Source organism: Oncorhynchus mykiss, chromosome 6, assembly GCF_057628025.1.
Source record: "Oncorhynchus mykiss isolate SJ-2025 chromosome 6, ASM5762802v1, whole genome shotgun sequence".
Classification (NCBI taxonomy): domain Eukaryota; kingdom Metazoa; phylum Chordata; class Actinopteri; order Salmoniformes; family Salmonidae; genus Oncorhynchus; species Oncorhynchus mykiss.
Genome location: NC_143027.1, coordinates 60,347,191 through 60,369,873, shown reverse-complemented (window position 1 = coordinate 60,369,873; position 22,683 = coordinate 60,347,191). Strand labels below are relative to the sequence as shown.

At 43.1% G+C, this 22,683-nt stretch overlaps 1 protein-coding gene and 1 pseudogene across 3 annotated transcripts in view; one reads left to right on the top strand and one right to left on the bottom strand.

The window, feature by feature from the left end:
• mylk3 (myosin light chain kinase 3) overlaps positions 1–15,696 on the top strand; it is a 43,741-nt gene extending 28,045 nt beyond the window's left edge. For both annotated transcript variants that reach the window (XM_021607078.3, XM_021607075.3), the window contains exons 3-13: positions 350–647; positions 1,586–2,094; positions 2,277–2,382; positions 4,152–4,245; positions 9,113–9,222; positions 9,437–9,578; positions 9,701–9,771; positions 10,025–10,153; positions 11,131–11,283; positions 14,164–14,299; positions 14,437–15,696. In XM_021607078.3, the coding sequence (XP_021462753.3) occupies positions 350–647; positions 1,586–2,094; positions 2,277–2,382; positions 4,152–4,245; positions 9,113–9,222; positions 9,437–9,578; positions 9,701–9,771; positions 10,025–10,153; positions 11,131–11,283; positions 14,164–14,299; positions 14,437–14,511 (1,823 nt within the window). In that variant the 3' untranslated portion in view covers positions 14,512–15,696. The remainder of the gene's footprint in view (positions 1–349; positions 648–1,585; positions 2,095–2,276; positions 2,383–4,151; positions 4,246–9,112; positions 9,223–9,436; positions 9,579–9,700; positions 9,772–10,024; positions 10,154–11,130; positions 11,284–14,163; positions 14,300–14,436) is intronic.
• Positions 15,697–21,594: 5,898 nt separating this feature from the next.
• LOC110526265 (origin recognition complex subunit 6-like) lies at positions 21,595–22,626 on the bottom strand (annotated as a pseudogene). The gene is made up of 4 exons (XR_016496788.1): positions 22,452–22,626; positions 22,147–22,273; positions 21,862–22,022; positions 21,595–21,687 (listed from the first exon to the last, which is right to left on the bottom strand). The product of XR_016496788.1 is annotated as an origin recognition complex subunit 6-like (transcript).
• Between the last annotated feature and the right edge of the window lie 57 nt (positions 22,627–22,683).

Below are 22,683 nucleotides of genomic sequence, written 5' to 3'. Positions count from 1 at the left end.
TCAAGTATATTTTGATTTGTTTAACACTTTTCTTTTGGTTACTACATGATTCCACATGTGTTATTTCATACTGTTGATGTCTTCACTATTGTTCTACAATGGTAGAAAATAGTACAAATAAAGAGAAACCCTTGAATTAGTAGGTGTGTCCAAACTTTTGACTGGTAATGTATATCCCATTCCTTACATCAAATGCGTTTTAAGGTGCTTTCAGTCAATGTTGACCAGTTACTGACAACTGCCTGGATATTTTCTGCAAAGTTAATGTGAGTGGATGGGGATTCCATAAGCAAATGAGTGATTACTTGAGCTTATTCCTTTTGTTAAATATGCTGCTGTTCTCCCACAGGTGACCAGAAGGCGGTAGAGCTCCCTGTAAAGGAAGCGAAGGCCGCAGACCATGGAGTGGAAGTCCCAACTCCTCCTGAGCCTGGTCCCTGCAGGTTATCCGAAGCTCTCACAGATGGCCCTGCAGTCGACGAGGCTATATTCCCATCTACCAATAGTGATTGGGGTAGTAAAGGCTCTCGCAAGCCAAAAGAGGTCACCTTAAAGAGCAGAGAGCCCACCAGAGTCCAGACCTTTGCCCCTGATGTGGTCGTAGCTCAGGTGGAGGTCACCATCGAAGTGCTCTCTGAGCTGAGGAGGTAGGCTGTCACTGATTCTTAACCAATAGAAAATGCCAGTTATCCAAAGTGCAATCTCTCTTGTTATTAAGTGCTTTTCTTTTGCTGTCAACAAATAGCCGTACCATTACTCCCAACAGGGTTATGAAAAGCGTGACAGGTGGATCTGTTGAGTTGACATCAATTGTCATCAAAGAGATCTAACAAAGCACCTGCAATCACTGACGTACACTTTCAGCTAGAAATGTGAAAGCACAGGGGGGATTTAATAAATGATCCTCAAGCTAAAACCCACTGCTGCCTTTTCATGTCTCTAATGAAAGGGTTTCAAGTGGCAGTGGGCTCTCACTCGGAGTAGGGTGAGAAACACGAGGCACATGCTAAAGGGGATAAAGAACATCAAAGGGTCCTTCTGTTGTTGCCAATTTTTACATGCCTACTCTAAGTGGCATTCCAAGAATGGGGGGTACTTGAATGGGGGTTACTGAGAATCAGTATCTCACTACTCATAGTAACAATATGGGTGATAGGGGGTAGCCTAGTGGTTAGAGCATTGGACTAGTAACCGCAAGGTTGCAAGTTCAAATCCCCGAGCTGACAAGGTACAAATCTGTCGTTCTGCCCCTGAACAGACTGTTCCTTGAAAATAAGAATTTGTTCTTAACTGACTTGCCTAGTTAAATAAAGGTAAAAAAATAAAATAAATAAAATAGGCTATCTATATTTCGACCTGCGCTTTTGGTGCCCGGAGCATAATATTTTCACTGTACCCAGCAATTACATATGCGTCCCTGTACATGTGATTGATAAACACACCCTAATCTAAAATGCAATCTAATATATTGCTGTCACGTTGGTTTCATTAGTTACATGTATATTCTGTTTCATTAATGAAGAAAAAGTGTAGGTCTATGCATTGTTCAAACGTTGACTGTTTTGTAATGTTACTGTGTTGCTAGGACTCCTGATGTGACCATGATTTCGGTGAGCAGTGAGTTAGACAGTCAGTACATCAAAGTCAAGGAGACCGAGGTTCCAAAAGGTCCAGGGCCCACTGTATCACAGCCACCTATCTCCACCACTGAGGAGCAACCGCTGGAGCAAGCCCCTGAAAGTGTTTCTCTTCCTTCCAAGGATGACCCCCTCCCTGAAGAGGACTTTACAAAGGCTGCAGTCAGTCCTCAGGAACCTGTTATCATTGTAACACCACCAACCCCGTGCAGCAGTGCGCTAACAAGCCCACTGGATGTGGTCACCAAACCAGAGTCCGCAACGATTGTCCCTCAGGTCCAGCCTGAGCCGGTGGCGGCCACAGAGCAGCACAAACCTGTTCCACCTCAACCAGAGTCTGAGGCAGTGAAATACTCTGCAAAACCAGTTATCCCTCAGCCAACTCCCTCTTTAGTTGTTACAAACCCTACAGCAGCTGCACAGGCGGCAGGCCTGGATGCACAACTATTGGTCATAGGTAAGAAGTGCAATATCAATGTCATTTTCATCACAATATGGATTTCACAGCGCTATGTTACTGAGTGAAATGCAGTATGAAATATGCTCCTCGTGGTCTGTCAATCTTCCAATAAGTCCACAGATCATTACCCATACCACCAAGCATATAATAAATCATGCTCTGGTGCTCTTCTCTTCCAGATGACTGCCCACCCTTGCCCGCTCCCTTTGAGCACCGCATTGTGAGTGCCAAGCAAGTCCCGATGGGCTCTTATTACGCTGTAAAGCCTAACGCGGTTCTTGGAGGGTGAGTCCTAAATCTTAAGGGCAACGAGAATGTGTTTACCGTACACACAGACTGTGGTGTTGCATATATTATTCCCATTATTGTTACCCCCCCCCCCCCCCCCAAACACAACATACTTACTGTAAGTGAGGGTTACCAACTGTTATTCTACTCCTATAAATAGACTGTCAGGTTGGCATCTACCCAATGATGTTGACTGACAGCAACGATGTAGAAAACACAAGAGGAGCAGCTTGCTGCAGCAGTGGTAACCAGGTGCAGCATTAGCAGATAAACAGGGCTAGCAGACTGACAGACTGTGCAGTATAGCATGATACAAGGCGATGGGCAAATCAAGGAGAGATAGTACGTAGCAGCAGCAGATCTGAACAACTGGCAACGCAGACATGGCTAATCCCCCACAGAGTCTGCAAATAAGCACGGGCTTATTTTATGCTTGTCATGGACAGGGTATTATTTTGGGCAGGTGTTGAGTGTCCATTTGCATAGGGGCATTTAAAATCTCCATGGTCCATGTAGAGTAGAGGCGCTCTCTCGCTACATAAAAAAGTTGGCTTAGTAAACTCTCCATGTGTGGCGGATGATGATATACCTCCAATGAAACCAGAGGAGTAAAACAGGTCCTTGAATGTCTGCAAAGCCCTGACTGAGGTTATCGCAAAGGATACCCCTCAAGATTGACTGCTTGTGGGTCTGTGCTGTGCTCTTTGGTGCCTTTGTCGGGGTGTATGTAGCCTTGAGTTCTAGCATTTTAAAGGTTCTACATAACCTGAAGCACGGATTCTGAGAATACAACGTTGAGTCTGTGCTTGCGCGGCTAGGATGTATGTTCATAAATGTCTATGAACAAATATTCGCGTTGACACCTGTTTCTTTCACATGTACACTACCGTTCAAAAGTTTGGGGTCACTTAGAAATGTCTTTGTTTTTGAAAGAAAAGCAACTTTTTTTTCCCCCCATTAAAATAACATCAAATTGATAAGAAATACAGTGTAGACATAGTTAATTATGTAAATGACTATTGTAGCTGGAAACGGCAGATGCTTTTATGGAATATCTACGTAGGAGTACAGAGGCCCATTATCAGCAACTCCTGTGTTCCAATGGCACGTTGTGTTAGCTAATCTAAGTTTATCGTTTTATAAGACTAATTGATCATTAGAAAACCCCTTTGCAATTATGTTAGCACAGCTGAAAACTGTTGAGCTGATTAAAGAAGCAATAAAACTGGCCTTCTTTAGACAAGTTGAGTATCTGGATTTGTATCAGCATTTGTGGGTTCGATTACAGGCTCAAAATGTCCAGAAACAAAGAACTTTCTTCTGAAACTCGTCAGTCTATTCCTGTTCTGAGAAATGAAGGCTATTCCATGCGAGAAATTGCCAAGAAACTGAAGATCTCATACAATGCTGTGTACTATTGCTTCTTTAATCAGAACAACAGTTTTCAGCTGTGCTAACATAATTGCAAAAGGGTTTTCTGATCAATTAGCCTTTTAAAATGATAAACTAAGATTAGCTAACACAACGTGCTATTGGAACACAGGAGTGATGGTTGCTGATAATGGGCCTCTGTACGCCTATGTAGATATTCCATAAAAAATCTGCCATTTCCAGCTACAATAGTCATTTACATCATTAACAATGTCTACACTGTATTTCTTATCAATTTGATGTTATTTTAATGGACAAAAAAAGAAGAAAAAAAGCTTTTGAACGGTAGTGTATGTAAAGTATCTATGCACTCATAAGTGTCCTTGTTTCCACAGGGGACGTTTTGGGCAGGTCCATAAGTGCGCAGAACTGTCATCGGGCCTAATCCTCGCTGCGAAGTTGATCAAAGTAAAGGGAATGAGGGAGAGAGTAAGTGGATATACAACAACAGACCTGTGGTCTTTGTACCCCTCCTCTCTCTGACTCCAACCTTACACACCCACCCTGACCTCTCTCTAAGTTTATTTATGAGGTTCAATGTGAGTAATTCTCTAGCCGCAGATTAAAGAGCTAGTCACACTTACACACACACACACACACACACACACACACACACACACACACACACATACACACACACACACACACACACACACACACACAAGCTCTCTCTATCTCAAAATTTAAAAAAAATACTCTGCAATGAAATTAAAGTCGCAATATCTAACTTTTGTGGTGAACTGACCATATTCACATAGAAATCTGAATTATTGATCTGTTATTTTCATTGACATCAAGCCGGGTCTACAGTACACAATTTTCACACCAATTTAGCTATCCCAAACAAGACAAAATCCCAATGTCGTTTGCCTACTCGGGCATGCGGCCGTCACAGACTCTCATTTAATGTGAGCGGGTCAGAGAAACAATCTGAGGGCTACCGATCTCGCCGTTGAGCAGTCCCAGAAGTCCCAATATTTTCAAACGGGTTTGATTTTATCGGCGCAAAATCTGCAATACTTTTGTGGTGTGAGAAGTGCAACAAAAAATTTTGTGAACGGTGATCAACAGTAGCCAATGAGCGCTCACCAGAGAAGAAGCCAGTGAGATGACGTAGTATCACATCACCCAGAAAGTGTACTCTCCTGCAGGAGCCATGACTACTACTAGTGTTTTATGTATTATCCCTTATTTTACCAGGTAAGTTGACTGAGAACACATTCTCATTTACAGCAAAAAACTCAAGAATAGTTACAGGGGAATGAATGAGCCAATTGGAAGCTGGGGATGATTAGGTGGACATGATAGTATGAGGGCCAGATTGGGAATTTAGCCAGGACACCAGGGTTAACACCCCTACTCTTACAACAAGTGCAATGGGATCTTTAGTGACCACAGAGAGTCAGGACACCCATTTAACATCCCATACAAAAGATGGCACCCTACAAAGGGCAATGTCCCCAATCACTGCCCTGGGGATTTTTTTTTAGACCAGAGGAAAGACTGCCTCCTACTGGCCCTCCAACACCACTTCAGCAGCATCTGGTATTCCATCCAAGGACCGAACAGGACCGACCCTGCTTAGCTTCAGAGACAAGCCAGCAGTGGGACGCAGGGTGAATGCATTTGTACTTGCCTTTGACCAAAGCTAAAGTGTAAAATCGTTACAGCTATGAAGTTCAGAAGCAATGTTATTAATTTCAAAATGTTGGCTACAAATGTCAGCTCTGTATGGCAAGCGTGAATGTCTGCCTGAAAGCTTTTCTGAGGCTGCTTTGAGCCACAGCTCATTCTAGCTATGTTAACAATCGAATCACATCATCCTGTCATTGTTTTCACGAGACAGCGTGGTGGTATGGAGAATCCTCATAACCAAGTGAAGAATCTTGTAGTGTGTGACACACCATATGTGCCAGATCGATTAGTGTGCACAAGCAAGACAAATAAACACAGGAAAGACAGTTGTTTAATGTGAGAGGTTCAGCGATGTTTGGATTTTGGATTTTGAAAGTCATGTAGTGTCCACCTGGCATAAGAAGCGGTAGAACTGTTTTATGCGCGCTATTTCTGAACTTCCCGTTCATAAGTTTCATTTTTGTGTCTTTTAATTTTTGGCTCTAAAACAGCTTCAAACAGCTGAAAATACAATATTTTTGGTTATTGAAAATATAATTCACAGCAGTTTAGATGGTACAATGATTGTACACTATGCATTGCTTGTTTTGTCACATAAACTGAAAGTAGGCGAACTATTACAATTTTAGCAACCAGGAAATGGGGGATTGATTTCTGCATATTGCACTTTTAAAGAGCACATATGTACATACAGCATGCACCTGTGTCTCTTCTCTTAACCAAAATCCACCACGGATCCCATCGAGATTAATTTCACATCCTTCGCCTTCAAACATGTGACTCGAATTGCACCTACTATTCACCACACTCTTTATAAGCGCTGTTTTAATTTTCTAACTTAATTTTCTAACTTTAATTTTCTAATTTTCTAACTTTCTTCTGACCTTGCCTTTATTGACACATTGAATGAGTACAACAGAAAGCTGGTATTGAATTTGTGATTAATAATGTATTTTTAATCAATCAAAAACTCTGAGACACTCAACCATACACTGAGCAAAGCACGATGTTTCTTATGTCCAATACAGTGCCTTGCGAAAGTATTCGGCCCCCTTGAACTTTGCGACCTTTTGCCACATTTCAGGCTTCAAACATATAGATATAAAACTGTATTTTTTTGTGAAGAATCAACAACAAGTGGGACACAATCATGAAGTGGAACGACATTTATTGGATATTTCAAACTTTTTTAACAAATCAAAAACTGAAAAATTGGGCGTGCAAAATTATTCAGCCCCCTTAAGTTAATACTTTGTAGCGCCACCTTTTGCTGCGATTACAGCTGTAAGTCGCTTGGGGTATGTCTCTATCAGTTTTGCACATCGAGAGACTGACATTTTTTCCCATTCCTCCTTGCAAAACAGCTCGAGCTCAGTGAGGTTGGATGGAGAGCATTTGTGAACAGCAGTTTTCAGTTCTTTCCACAGATTCTCGATTGGATTCAGGTCTGAACTTTGACTTGGCCATTCTAACACCTGGATATGTTTATTTTTGAACCATTCCATTGTAGATTTTGCTTTATGTTTTGGATCATTGTCTTGTTGGAAGACAAATCTCCGTCCCAGTCTCAGGTCTTTTGCAGACTCCATCAGGTTTTCTTCCAGAATGGTCCTGTATTTGGCTCCATCCATCTTCCCATCAATTTTAACCATCTTCCCTGTCCCTGCTGAAGAAAAGCAGGCCCAAACCATGATGCTGCCACCACCATGTTTGACAGTGGGGATGGTGTGTTCAGGGTGATGAGCTGTGTTGCTTTTACGCCAAACATAACGTTTTGCATTGTTGCCAAAAAGTTCAATTTTGGTTTCATCTGACCAGAGCACCTTCTTCCACATGTTTGGTGTGTCTCCCAGGTGGCTTGTGGCAAACTTTAAACAACACTTTTTATGGATATCTTTAAGAAATGGCTTTCTTCTTGCCACTCTTCCATAAAGGCCAGATTTGTGCAATATACGACTGATTGTTGTCCTATGGACAGAGTCTCCCACCTCAGCTGTAGATCTCTGCAGTTCATCCAGAGTGATCATGGGCCTCTTGGCTGCATCTCTGATCAGTCTTCTCCTTGTATGAGCTGAAAGTTTAGAGGGACGGCCAGGTCTTGGTAGATTTGCAGTGGTCTGATACTCCTTCCATTTCAATCTTATCGCTTGCACAGTGCTCCTTGGGATGTTTAAAGCTTGGGAAATATTTTTGTATCCAAATCCGTCTTTAAACTTCTTCACAACAGTATCTCGGACCTGCCTGGTGTGTTCCTTGTTCTTCATGATGCTCTCTGCGCTTTTAACGGACCTCTGAGACTACCACAGTGCAGGTGCATTTATACGGAGACTTGATTACACACAGGTGGATTGTATTTATCATCATTAGTCATTTAGGTCAACGTTGGATCATTCAGAGATCCTCACTGAACTTCTGTAGAGTTTGCTGCACTGAAAGTAAAGGGGCTGAATAATTTTGCACGCCCAATTTTTCAGTTTTTGATTTGTTAAAAAAGTTTGAAATATCCAATAAATGTCGTTCCACTTCATGATTGTGTCCCACTTGTTGTTGATTCTTCACAAAAAAATACAGTTTTATATCTTTATGTTTGAAGCCTGAAATGTGGCAAAAGGTCGCAAAGTTCAAGGGGGCCGAATACTTTCGCAAGGCACTGTATGTCATGTACTCATTTTGTTCAGAGATAATTACGGGATTTCCATGGCAAATTGCTCTTATGTACTCATACATATCAGAAACATCCAATTTTCATTTGTTTCTTAGTGGAATAATACCAGGGTTCAAGTAGTGTTTTAGGGTATTTCAAATAATATCAAATATATATTTTTTACTGTAAGAGACAAGTATTTGAATATTGGAATGTATTTGGAAATAAGCTTGGAATGTATTGGCATGTATTTGAAAACAGTAAAATACACTGACTCAAATACACTCCCATGCATTTAACCCAGGTCGGTTAGGAATTTGAAATTATGTATTTGAAAATACTTTTAAATAGTAGGCTATTTATAAGTAGTTGATTGGGGCCACATTATTAGATGACTGATAGGGGGTGGTGTGTTGAAGTCACCAAGCCTCCGTTTTAGCACTCCCCCACCATTGTAAAAAATATTTTGGAAGCTATAGACATGCATTTATTAATGTCTATGTTCATTTTGCCACATTTATTTTATTACAGACACCTTCATGTTTACTTTAAAATTACAGTCAAAAAATGTAGATTACTAATGTCACTGTTCCCACTACAACAACAAAAATACTTAAATACATGTCATTTTGACCTTGAACATTTAATTGAAATACTGTAGAATTCCATTCATTCCTATGGAGGACTGTGCCTACTGGAGTGTGCCAATATGGCTTCAAAGCCTCTCACTGGCCAATACATAGCATCAGCAATCCAGGGTAGATATATATTCATAATTGATTTGAACCCAGGTCTGCATAATACATTGTTCAATGTTCAGTGTTTAAGGTATAGTGCCATATACATACAATTGATATGGGCATAAGCACCCTCCAGAGTGGTTAGATTTATTTTCTTCTAAAATCATGAAATGTGATAGATTGTGATTTTCATTTAGCTGAGGTTGAGTGACTTCCTGCTCTCTCTTCTCTTATTTCCTTATTCTCTCTCTCTCCTTCCTCCCACTGGGCAACACAGGATGAAGTGAAGAATGAAATAGGGGTGATGAACCAACTTAACCATGTGAACCTGATTCAGCTTTATGATGCCTTTGAGTCACGGACAAACCTTACGCTTATTATGGAGTAGTAAGTCATTATACTCATGAAGTCAGTATTTAGAAATTGCTACTCAAATAGCACCACCTATCTGCATTTCATGTGGGTACGGCAAACACTGTTCCAGGCTACAAAGCATTGTTTTAGTGGAATTAAACTCTAGGCCACTCAATTTCCTCTTTTGCTTCTTGCACAGTAGAACAATATCACTTTTATGGCACTGACCAGCTCCCTGTCTTTGCAGTGTGGACGGTGGTGAGTTGTTTGACCGGATCGTTGACGAGAACTACCAGCTGACAGAGCTGGATGCCATCGTGTTTATGAGACAGATCTGTGAGGGGGTACAGTACCTCCATCAGCAATACATTCTCCATTTAGACCTCAAGGTAGAAATCATATATTATACATAGAATATATTGCAATACTTGTTAGTTTGACATGGATTTTAATTATATTACGTATCACCCTGGTGTGAGGATTCTTACATGCTCTCCTTATTTCCTCTCAGCCAGAGAACATTCTTTGTGTCAACTCCACAGGGAACCAGATCAAGATAATAGACTTTGGTCTGGCCAGAAAGTAAGTTTCTCAATATTTTCTCCATTAAGTGATGAGAGCTGTTTTAATCTACAAATCTCATCTATTGACATCTCCCTTTTTCCATCATCCTCAATTGAGTAGCCAATGAGGTAGTCATGGTAACAGTCACCCAGTAGACAGATTGGTGAAAAGTAGGCCATCTCTGTAACTCCGAGTCTCCACCCATGACGCTCTGTTGTAATAGGTGAGATCTTTATGTTCCCATTGTTCAAATGTGCTTGTCTCCCCTCAGGTATAGACCCAGAGAGAAACTAAAGGTCAATTTTGGCACTCCAGAATTTCTGGCTCCTGAGGTGGTCAACTACGACTTTGTCTCATTCCCAACGGACATGTGGAGTGTAGGAGTCATTACTTATATGCTGTGAGTATTACCACACACACAGAGAGAGAAACACCTCCGCTTGACAAATACACTCACCACACACCTCTGCTCGGCAGCAGCATCAGTATACCTTGTAACACAGTGGAGGCTGGTGGGAGGAGCTAAAGGAGGATGGGCTCATTGTAATGGCTGGAATGCAATAAATGGAACAATATCAAACATGTGGAAACCACATGCTTGACTCCATTCCATTCCAGCCATTACAATGAGCCTGTCCTCCTATAACTCCTCCCACCAGTCTCCTCTGGCGGAAACATGAGGACCTGATCTGTTGTAAAGGGTCAACCAATGGTATCCTAGCCACTGGAAACATGCTTGCCATCCATCTGTAAACGCACGTTTGTCTCTTGTCACTCACACTAGGACTGTTCAGCTATTACTAAAGTCATACCCACTGCTGCCCCCTCGCAATGTTGCCTGTCAGCCTCAACCATGGCCCTGAATGAACTGTGTGCATCCCAATGGTCGCCTGTCTTTTCTCAGGACCCGGACGATTCAATTAATGCTAATAACCGGACAGCTGTCCAAGGAGATTTAGGAGGGTTCGCTCAAAATAAGAAAGTGTGGCTGTCCTACTATGCCGCCAGCTTGCCTGAATACCTAGCACTACCCAGGGCTCCATGGTGCTAATTTAATTATTCTATTCTATTTAGAGTAAGCATCAGCATGCGAGTGTGTTTTGTTTCAATTTCTCTGGAACGTGGCATGTACATCTGCACCTTCATAGCCATTGCCCACAGTCTTTGTGTTGAAGTGTGGTACAGTATGGGTCTAAGATTCATATTCTCAAACTTTGTATTTACTGGCCCATACTCTCATTCCATGCAACAGGACATTGAGGCAGAGCTCTCTGTAGCATCATGACTTTGATGACTGCTTTGTCTTTCTAATGAGTGAATGTATAGAAGGACTGTATGAAAATGTGACTAACCAAGAATATCTCCCTGTTTTAATAGTCTGAGTGGACTGTCTCCATTCCTGGGGGACAACGATGCAGAGACTATGAACAACATCCTTCACGCCAACTGGGATTTTGATTCAGAGGCATTTGAGAATGTCACAGAGGAAGCTAAGGACTTTGTTACCAGACTGCTGATTCCAACTAAATGGTATGTATACTACATCTTCCTTACTAAACTCAGCCAAAAAATAAACGTCCTCTCACTGTCAACTGTGTTTATTTTCAGCAAACTTAACATGTGTAAATATTTGTATGAACATGAGATTCAACAACTGAGACATAAACTGATCAAGTTCCACAGACATGTGTACTAACAGAAATTGAATAATGTGTCCCTGAACAAAGGGGGGGTCAAAAGTAACAGTCAGTATCTGGTGTGGCCACCAGCTGCATTGAGTACTGCAGTGCATCTCCTCCTCGTGGACTGCACCAGATTTGCCAGTTCTTGCTGTGAGATGTTACCCCACTCTTCCACCAAGGCACCTGCAAGTTCTGGGACTTTTTTTGGGGGAATGGCCCTAGCCCTCACCCTCTGATCCAACAGGTCCCAGATGTGCTCAATGGGATTGAGATCTGGGCTCTTCGCTGGCCATGGCAGAACACTGACATTCCTGTCAGAACGAGCAGTATGGCTGGTGGCATTGTAAAGGAGCTGGAGGGTCATGTCAGGATGAGCATGCAGGAAGGGTACCACATGAGGGGGGAGGATGTCGTCCCTGTAATCCACAGCGTTAAGATTGCCTGCAATGACAACAAGCTCAGTCTGATGATGCTGTGACACACGGCCCCAGACCATGACAGATCCTCCTCCTACAAATCGATCCCGCTCCAGAGTACAGGCCTCGATGTAACGCTCATTCCTTTGACGACAAACGCAAATCCGACCATCACCCCTTGTGAGACAAAAACTCGACTCATCAGTGAAGAGCACTTTTTGGCAGTCGTGTCTGGTCCAGCAACAGTTGGTTTGTGCCCATAGGCGACGTTGCCGGTGATGTCTGGTGAGGACTTACAAGACCTCAGTCCAGCCTCTCTCAGCCTATTGCGGGCAGTCTGAGCGCTGATGGAGGGATTGTGCGTTCCTGGTGAACCTCAGGCAGTTGTTGTTGCCGTCCTGTACCTGTCCCTCAGGTGTGATGTTCGGATGTACCGATCCTGTGCAGGTGTTGTTACACATGGTGTGCCGCTGTGAGGACGATCAGCTGTCCGTCCTGTCTCCCTGTCGTGCTGTCTTAGGCATCTCACAGTACGGACATTGCAATTTATTGCCCTGGCCACATCTGCAATCCTCCTTGCAGATCTGCATGCCTCCTTGCAGCATGCCTAAGGCACGTTCACGCAGATGAGCAGGGACACCTGGGCATGTTTCTTTTGGTGTTTTTCCAGAGTCAGTAGAAAGGCCTCTTTAGTGTCTTACGTTTTCATAACTGTGACCTTAATTGCCTACCGTCTGTAAGCAGTTAGTGTCTTAATCGGTAAATAGCCCACCCAATTTACCTACCTCATCCCCATACTGTTTATATTTATTTACTTTTCTGCTCTTTTGCACACCAGTAACTCTACCTGTACATGACCATCTGATCATTTATCACTCCAGTGTTAATCTGCAAAATTGTAATTGTTCGCCTACCTCCTCATGCCTTTTGCACACAATGTATATAGACTCTCTTTTTTTTTTCTTCTACTGTGTTATTGACTTGTTAATTGTTTACTCCATGTGTAACTCTGTGTTGTCTGTTCACATTGCTATGCTTTATCTTGGCCAGGTCGCAGTTGTAAATGAGAACTTGTTCTCAACTAGCCTACCTGGTTAAATAAAGGTTCAATAAATAAATAAATAATTAATGACCGTTCCACAGGTGCATGTTCATTAATTGTTTATGGTTCATTGAACAAGCATGGGAAACAGTGTTTAAACCCTTTACAATAAAGATCTGTGAAGTTATTTGGATTTTTACGAATTATCTTTGAAAGACAGGGTCCTGAAAAAGGGAGTTTATTTTTTATTTTACCTGGCCAAGATAAAGCATAGCAGTGTGAACAGACAACACAGAGTTACACATGGAGTAAACAATTAACAAGTCAATAACACAGTAGAAAAAAAAAGAAAAAAAAGAGTCTATATACATTGTGTGCAAAAGGCATGAGGGGGTAGGCGAATAATTACAATTTAGCAGATTAACACTGGAGTGATAAATGATCAGATGGCTGCTCAGATAGCAGATGTTTGAAGTTGGTGCTAGTTTATATTGTTTTCCCCACTCAATCATGGCTGCAGCACCATCTCATTTAGTAAAATGAAAAGGCCTATTGTTTATGTAAGGCAGGAATATTCCAACTGAATGCACCTCATTGCCACTGAATCACAATCGGACTGTTAATGGTTCATTTTGCCATTTGTCTAAATGGGTTATTTGAATATGTGCCATGAAATCCAAATGAGTTGAATAAACAGCATATAGAAGGTCAATAGAAAGTAGCACATTTGAGTCACATTTAAATGCAAACTACACTGCCAGAGCCTGAGTGAGTTGTGTGTATGCTTCCACACTGGACTGTTCACTGAGTGATCAGCTGGCAGGAAACAACGACAGCCCGGATTGCAGATGGCAACAGCCTCCTTGTTGTTCTTTCTGTGCTGTGTCACCGTTAATGATCTGGTCATTGCTAAATCGGGGCACTTAGTCGTGTATTATTCACCCCAACTCCCACTTCCAGCCATGGTGGGTTCATCATTAGCCTCCCTCTGTAGGCTACTTTTCTTTCCAGGGAATGGGTACATCCCTGCTGTTAGCAGCAGCTATTTCATGATAGGCTACCAGCATTAGATGAGACATGGGTTAGAGAATGTTTCCACCCCATAATGGCAGCGGCATTGAAAACTCTTGTTTATAAACAGAAAGGATTAATGCGGTTTAGGAAGTTATATCACATCGTGTAAAATTATAGTCAACCAATTCTCTTGATGAGTCCATTTTGTCCGTAAACCTATGTGTACTGATACTCCTATCCTGGGTCTGTATTGTAGCAGTCGCCTCAGTGCAACTGGCTGCATGAAGCATGCCTGGCTGAACAATCTGGAGGATAAAGCCAAATTGCATCAGGTGCGGCTCAAGTCTCAAGTCAAGCTCCAGCGCTACCTGGCCGCTCACAAACAGTGGAAGGTGAGGACTGAAGCCTGTTACACATGTTCCCATCATAGGGGTACACATTTCATCTGTGTTACAGTGAATTGTCTGAATAATATATTATTTATTTTTTTATAGGAAAGTTATCTAAATTAAATTCTACTTCCTTGCAGAAACACTTCTATGTGGTTGCTGCAGCCAACAGGCTGAAGAGGTTTCGCCAGAATCATCCCATAAACACTGTATAGCAGTGAGAAGACTGTCAAAGACTGAGTAGTTGTACCTCAATGGCAGGCATTCCTGCCAATTATGCTAGTTGGACTGAGGCAACAGAACGTGATCGGCAACAGTGTCTGGCATTGGTATGCAAATTGCAATGGACATTGAAGTGTACTGTAGTATTCTAATAACTTTTTATACTGTACAGTGCACAACTTTGTGCGGTCTTCCTGTTTAGTGCTCACTAAATTACCCTGGGCTCAGTGCACTTCGGTGTAATTGTTTATTTAATGACAACTCTTACTGACATATGTTTGAACTGCTTTGCTGAATGTACATCACGTTGAAATCACAAATCACATTTATTCACAAGGCTTTCATTTTTGGTTTATTTAATATGGTAAGTGAATCTTTACAAATCACACAGACGACCTTGTCTTGTCAATCTTTCCTTCTATGAAGGCTTTGAATGGGCTACTTGCTTGCATGCTACCCAACCTGACTGACAGTAGTGTTCCCATATAGCATTATTTTGTGACAGTGTCCCCACCTCCACTTGAACTCACCAAGAATAACTCAATGACTAGAAATGTTAATTCATTAAAATAAGTGAAGCCACAAATGGCCAGACTTATACTATTGTCAATAGTATGGCACAGTGGAATCACCATAACACCCATAAACACAAATGCTTCCAATGGTTTTTCCACCATTCATTTTTCACATTGTGAATGTTTAAAATGTAACTAGGCTGGTCAGTTAAGAACAAATTCTTATTTCCATTGACGGCCAAACCCTAACCCGGATGATGCCTTGCCAATTATGCACCGCCCTATGGGACTCCCAATCACGGACGGTTGTGATACAGCCTGAAATCAAACCAGGGTCTGTAGTGACGCCTCTAGCACTGAGATGCAGTGCTTTAGACCGCTGCGCCACTTGAATGACAATTCTAATTCAATTGTGTGTTAGATATAGGCTTACATTGGCGAGACGTTTTGATAGCTGTGTAATCCTCTGAGGGTAGTCATCAATATAGTCGCCGCAATTTACCCTTTCGCAATGCTAATTATTGATGAGAGAGATGTGTGGTTATCAAAACTTAGGAAGTAGTTCTAAAATCCCAGATGGAAAAATGAATGGTGAAAAAAAACTTAGAACCATTTCCAACTCATACTGTGGTCTGTCTAAATAAAAACAGTTGCTAATGCCAACTGGTAAGACTGTCTATTGTCCACCATAAATTGTGAACGCCACAGAATGTTAATCTTAACTGTACAAATCCAACACATTGACCAGCAACAGCACAGCAGAATTCTCTTAAAGTAAGTCTCATACACTGCCACTGAGGGGCAGAAAAGGCAAAGTACTGTATGGAATACAAACACATCATGCTTGCTTACAAGGGTAAGGCTTATAGCATAAAACAAGCATGGTTGAAACAATAAACAATGATAAAAAAAAAAAAAATGTAACTAATAAAAACACCTGTCAGGTAACTTTCTCCAAAAGCTGAAGTAAGCGCATATGTGCTTCATTACTAGACGAGTACCTGCTCATTAGAGTTCACATGCAAAGAAAACAAGAGCTCCAGCCTCACTACTCAGCACTGTAGACAGCATTTTCACTGATCACAAGCCCAAGGTTGTGAAAACATTTCCACTTTATGGCTGAGCTGACTATCAAATTAACTTTTATGTTTTGGCTTTAAGTGCATTTTCCAAAGATTCTTCGGCTTCCACTCTTCGTAATCCTGTGTAGCGCACTCCTCAGAGTCCTCTTTCTGCTGCTTTTGAGACGTCGGCCTTTTTTATTTTTTATTTTTTTATTTCACCTTTATTTAACCAGGTAGGCTAGTTGAGAACAAGTTCTCATTTGCAACTGCGACCTGGCCAAGATAAGGCATAGCAGTGTGAACAGACAACACAGAGTTACACATGGAGTAAACAATTAACAAGTCAATAACACAGTAGAAAAAGGGGAGTCTATATATACATTGTGTGCAAAAGGCATGAGAAGGTAATAATTACAATTATGCAGATTAACACTGGAGTGATAAATGATCAGATGGTTATGTAAAGGTAGAGATATTGGTGTGCAAAAGAGCAGAAAAATAAATAAATAAAAACAGTATGGGGATGAGGTAGGTGAAAATGGGTGGGCTATTTACCAATAGACTATGTACAGCTGCAGCGATCAGTTAGCTGCTCAGATAGCAGATGTTTGAAGTTGGTGAGGGAGATAAAAGTCTCCAACTTCAGCGATTTTTGCAATTCATTCCAATCACAGGCAGCAGAGAACTGGAACGAAAGGCGGCCAAATGAGGTGTTGGCTTTAGGGATGATCAGTGAGATACACCTGCTGGAGCGCGTGCTACGGATGGGTGTTGCCATCGTAACCAGTGAACTGAGATAAGGCGGAGCTTTACCTAGCATGGACTTGTAGATGACCTGGAGCCAGTGGGTCTGGCGACGAATATGTAGCGAGGGCCAGCCGACTAGAGCATACAAGTCGCAGTGGTGGGTGGTATAAGGTGCTTTAGTGACAAAACGGATGGCACTGTGATAAACTGCATCCAGTTTGCTGAGTAGAGTGTTGGAAGCAATTTTGTAGATGACATCGCCGAAGTCGAGGATCGGTAGGATAGTCAGTTTTACTAGGGTAAGTTTGGCGGCGTGAGTGAAGGAGGCTTTGTTGCGGAATAGAAAGCCGACTCTTGATTTGATTTTCGATTGGAGATGTTTGATATGGGTCTGGAAGGAGAGTTTAGAGTCTAGCCAGACACCTAGGTACTTATAGATGTCCACATATTCAAGGTCGGAACCATCCAGGGTGGTGATGCTGGTCAGGCGTGCGGGTGCAGGCAGCGAACGGTTGAAAAGCATGCATTTGGTTTTACTAGCGTTTAAGAGCAGTTGGAGGCCACGGAAGGAGTGCTGTATGGCATTGAAGCTCGTTTGGAGGTTAGATAGCACAGTGTCCAAGGACGGGCCGGAAGTATATAGAATGGTGTCGTCTGCGTAGAGGTGGATCAGGGAATCGCCCGCAGCATGAGAAACATCATTGATATATACAGAGAAAAGAGTCGGCCCGAGAATTGAACCCTGTGGCACCCCCATAGAGACTGCCAGAGGACCGGACAGCATGCCCTCCGATTTGACACACTGAACTCTGTCTGCAAAGTAATTGGTGAACCAGGCAAGGCAGTCATCCGAAAAACCGAGGCTACTGAGTCTGCCAATAAGAATACGGTGATTGACAGAGTCGAAAGCCTTGGCAAGGTCTATGAAGACGGCTGCACAGTACTGTCTTTTATCGATGGCGGTTATGATATCGTTTAGTACCTTGAGCGTGGCTGAGGTACACCCGTGACCGGCTCGGAAACCAGATTGCACAGCGGAGAAGGTACGGTGGGATTCAAGATGGTCAGTGATCTGTTTGTTGACTTGGCTTTCGAAGACCTTAGATAGGCAGGGCATGATGGATATTGGTCTGTAACAGTTTGGGTCCAGGGTGTCGCCCCCTTTGAAGAGGGGGATGACTGCGGCAGCTTTCCAATCCTTGGGGATCTCAGACGATATGAAAGAGAGGTTGAACAGGCTGGTAATAGGGGTTGCGACAATGGCGGCGGATAGTTTCAGGAATAGAGGGTCCAGATTGTCAAGCCCAGCTGATTTGTACGGGTCCAGGTTTTGCAGCTCTTTCAGAACATCTGCTATCTGGATTTGGGTAAAGGAGAACCTGGAGAGGCTTGGGCGAGTAGCTGCGGGGGGGGGGGGGGGGGGGGGGGGGCTGTTGGACGAGGTTGGAGTAGCCAGGCGGAAGGCATGGCCAGCCGTTGAGAAATGCTTGTTGAAGTTTTCGATAATCATGGATTTATCGGTGGTGACCGTGTTACCTAGCCTCAGTGCAGTGGGCAGCTGGGAGGAGGTGCTCTTGTTCTCCATAGACTTCACAGTGTCCCAGAACTTTTTGGAGTTGGAGCTACAGGATGCAAACTTCTGCCTGAAGAAGTTGGCTTTAGCTTTCCTGACTGACTGTGTGTATTGGTTCCTGACTTCCCTGAACAGTTGCATATCGCGGGGACTGTTCGATGTTAGTGCAGTCCGCCACAGGATGTTTTTGTGCTGGTCGAGGGCAGTCAGGTCTGGAGTGAACCAGGGGCTATATCTGTTCTTAGTTCTGCATTTTTTGAACGGAGCATGCTTATCTAAAATGGTGAGGAAGTTACTTTTAAAGAAAGACCAGGCATCCTCAACTGACGGGATGAGGTCAATGTCCTTCCAGGATACCCGGGCCAGGTCGATTAGAAAGGCCTGCTCACAGAAGTGTTTTAGGGAGCGTTTGACAGTGATGAGGGGTGGTCGTTTGACTGCGGCTCCGTAGCGGATACAGGCAATGAGGCAGTGATCGATGAGATCCTGGTTGAAGACAGCGGAGGTGTATTTGGAGGGCCAGTTGGTCAGGATGACGTCAATGAGGGTGCCCTTGTTTACAGAGTTAGGGTTGTACCTGGTGGGTTCCTTGATGATTTGAGTGAGATTGAGGGCATCTAGCTTAGATTGTAGGACTGCCGGGGTGTTAAGCATATCCCAGTTTAGGTCACCTAACAGAACAAACTCTGAAGCTAGATGGGGGGCGATCAATTCACAAATGGTGTCCAGGGCACAGCTGGGAGCTGAGGGGGGTCGGTAGCAGGCGGCAACAGTGAGAGACTTATTTCTGGAGAGAGTAATTTTCAAAATTAGTAGTTCGAACTGTTTGGGTATGGACCTGGAAAGTATGACATTACTTTGCAGGCTATCTCTGCAGTAGACTGCAACTCCTCCTCCTTTGGCAGTTCTATCTTGACGGAAGATGTTATAGTTGGGTATGGAAATCTCAGAATTTTTGGTGGCCTTCCTGAGCCAGGATTCAGACACGGCAAGGACATCAGGGTTAGCAGAGTGTGCTAGAGCAGTGAGTAAGACAAACTTAGGGAGGAGGCTTCTGATGTTGACATGCATGAAACCAAGGCTTTTTCGATCACAGAAGTCAACAAATGAGGGTGCCTGGGGACATGCAGGGCCTGGGTTTACCTCCACATCACCCGCGGAACAGAGAAGGAGTAGTATGAGGGTGCGGCTGAAGGCTATCAAAACTGGTCGCCTAGGGCGTTGGGGACAGAGAATAAGAGGAGCAGGTTTCTGGGCATGGTAGAATATATTCAGGGCATAATGCGCAAACAGGGGTATGGTGGGGTGCGGGTACAGCGGAGGTAAGCCCAGGCACTGGGTGATGATGAGAGAGGTTGTATCTCTGGACATGCTGGTTGTAATGGGTGAGGTCACCGCATGTGTGGGGGGTGGGACAAAGGAGGTAACAGGGGTATAAAGAGTGGAACTAGGGGCTCCATTGTAAACTAAAACAATGATAACTAACCTGCACAACAGTATACAAGGCATATTGACATTTGAGAGAGACATACAGCGAGGCATACAGTAATCACAGGTGTTGAATTGGGAGAGCTAGCTAAAACAGTAGGTGAGACAACAGCTAATCAGCTAGCACAACAACAGCAGGTAGAATGGCGATTGATTAGGCAGAGAGGGTCGGATTAACTACACACAGAGCCTAAGTGCGGCTGGGGCCGACAGATAAAACATAAACAAGCAGAATGGATTACCGTGATTAATGGACAGTCCAGCATGCATCAGCTATGTAGCCAAGTGATCAGTGTCCAAGGGGCAGCGGTGGATGGGGCAGGGAAGCTGGACTGGCGAGTGTTATCCAGGTTAGAAAACTAACAATGACCAAATAGCTTGTAGCCAGTTAGCTGGTTAGCTTCTGGAGGTTCTTGAGTGTGTTCTAAAAATGTAAAGATAATAGCGGTTCCGTATCACATTGGGTGAGGCAGGTTACCGGAAGGTATAAACAAATTAAAAATCGAAAAGGGATAGAAAGTAAATATGGGTTCAGTGAGTGTTTGGGACGCGGCGATTCAGACGGTTAGCAGGCCTGTGCTAACAAGCTAACAGTTAGTAGACGGTGCTAAACACGGTAGCAGTTAGCGGACCGGGCTAAACAAGCTAGCAGTTAGCAGGCCGAATTTGCAAGCAAGGAGATAGCAAGGGCTAGAGAGTTAGCCTTTGGGGACGTCGCGATGGGGGTATCTGTTTATTCCTCTTCATGCAGTGACATCGATGGACCGGTCGTGGGTCTGGATATTGTAGCCCAGGAGCTCAAAATGGCCTTGATAGACAGCACAAAATATCCCCCCCCCCCCCCCCCCCCCAACACCGTTTTAACCCCGCAATACAGCAAAGATTAAGAGTTACACTTTTCTAAGGACATAATCAGGAATTTGGTATGGTTATTATTTGGTCACACGTACCTTCCTCTTTGTTCTATATTTTCTATGAGTGTTCGTCTTTTCTGTGCCATTTTAACTAGATTCTTCAGTGGAGTGGCTTCTTCCATTGGGGAAAAGAAATATCAAGCGATACTTAAAGATCATAGCTACGACATTCTGAGATTGATTGTAATAGGCATGTTGTATGCCGCGATCCGGACATCCCTGATTGGGAGACCAACTCACTGAAGTTTTCAGTCCTAAAATAGAACATCCACTCTCTCCCACCAGGCGGTAACCACGACAACAATGAGAGAGAGGAATGACCTAGATTCTCTTTTCACCCAGGAAAGTAAAAACCCACACCAGGGGCAAAAGTACAAATAGCCACTATGAAAAAGGCCACAATATTTCAAACCCCAGCTTTCGGAAGCGTATGTCACAAAAAAAGGTATTGTTAGTCAACAGAACGTTATTGCTTGGAAGTACATTTTTAAATCCAAAGGCCCTCCCTGGGCTTTCACCCATTTCCCACCATATGTTAGTCAAACCCCTTTATCATTTAACAGCAGACTTACTGCAGATGTCCTGTCCCAGTTTCTGGAACTGGGTGCACAGCCTGTCAAAGATTCCCTTTTTAGCACCAGATGATGCTAACAGCTTCCTATCCACTTTGATCTTCAAGCATCTGGAGAGATGTTCATGGGGATAGTGATTAGGTTTCATTAATAATCAGGTTGAATGGTTTATGGATAAACAGTAACAGAAATACTGTAACACTCACTCGCATGCAGCGTTCAAAGCAGCTGTAGTGAAGAGTGGTTTTGACAGGTCCACATCTTTTTACTGAGCAGCAGGAAGGCTTGCTTCATACCTGGAACACAAACATGGATTCATCTTATTAAATTAACATATTTACATTGACAAATGTATGATATTCAGGACGGTGTCTTGTTCAGGAGAGAAGACTTGCTGAAAATAGTAGTTAACAAAATATTTGAAGATTAGTTGTGTGTTGGCCAGAGTAGGCTACTCTTCAAGTTCTCACCGTTCTGGGTGGCTACTTTGATTGCATCCATGCACCCAAACTGAACAGTAAGGTCTCCGACTCCTAGGTGAGACTCGAGGCCAAGCATGCATTCAATCTCAGGCCTTCAGATTGCTTTGATACTGCTTCTTGTTCAACCCGGATAATTTGAAGTCATATTCCTGAGGAATAGCACAAAAGCAGTATTCATAGGGCACGTTACCTGAGCAACACCAGGGCATTTGGTTATTTGATTAACAGGCTAGATGCCTTGTCATCAAAGCTAATGCAAAAAAAAAAACGTACTTTGTCCAGAGGAAACTTCATTGATGTTGCTACCAGTTCTAGGCAAATTACTGCTTTACTTGTACCCGTCGTAATTCCGAGTCCTGTACATTTAACCAGGGATAACCGCACGTACTCATCTGCTTGGCTGTAATGTAGATGCAGAGTTTAGGAAACTATATCCAGAAGGTTATCAAGCAGCTGAATAATAACAGCTGTTGGCAAGCAGGTTAGTTAGCTACCTAAAGTCAATGGTACATGTTGATTGAACTATGATCCTGTCTCACGTATACTAGCTAGCCAATATCATCGTTTTACAGACTCACCGTAAAACTCTTGCAGAGGTTATACCCATTTTAGATGCAAGTTTAGTAGACATTTAATTTTCAATTTCCGCTAACTAACTAATGTTCGTGACTGCCAACGAGAGAGTAAAAAGCAAACTTCTCCAATCGAGTTATCGCACAAAAACATGCCTTTCGCGTCAAAATTGGCAGACACCACCACGCCTACCAGCCATCGACGTCTGTTTGCGTACTTGTTGCTGAAAATAACAAC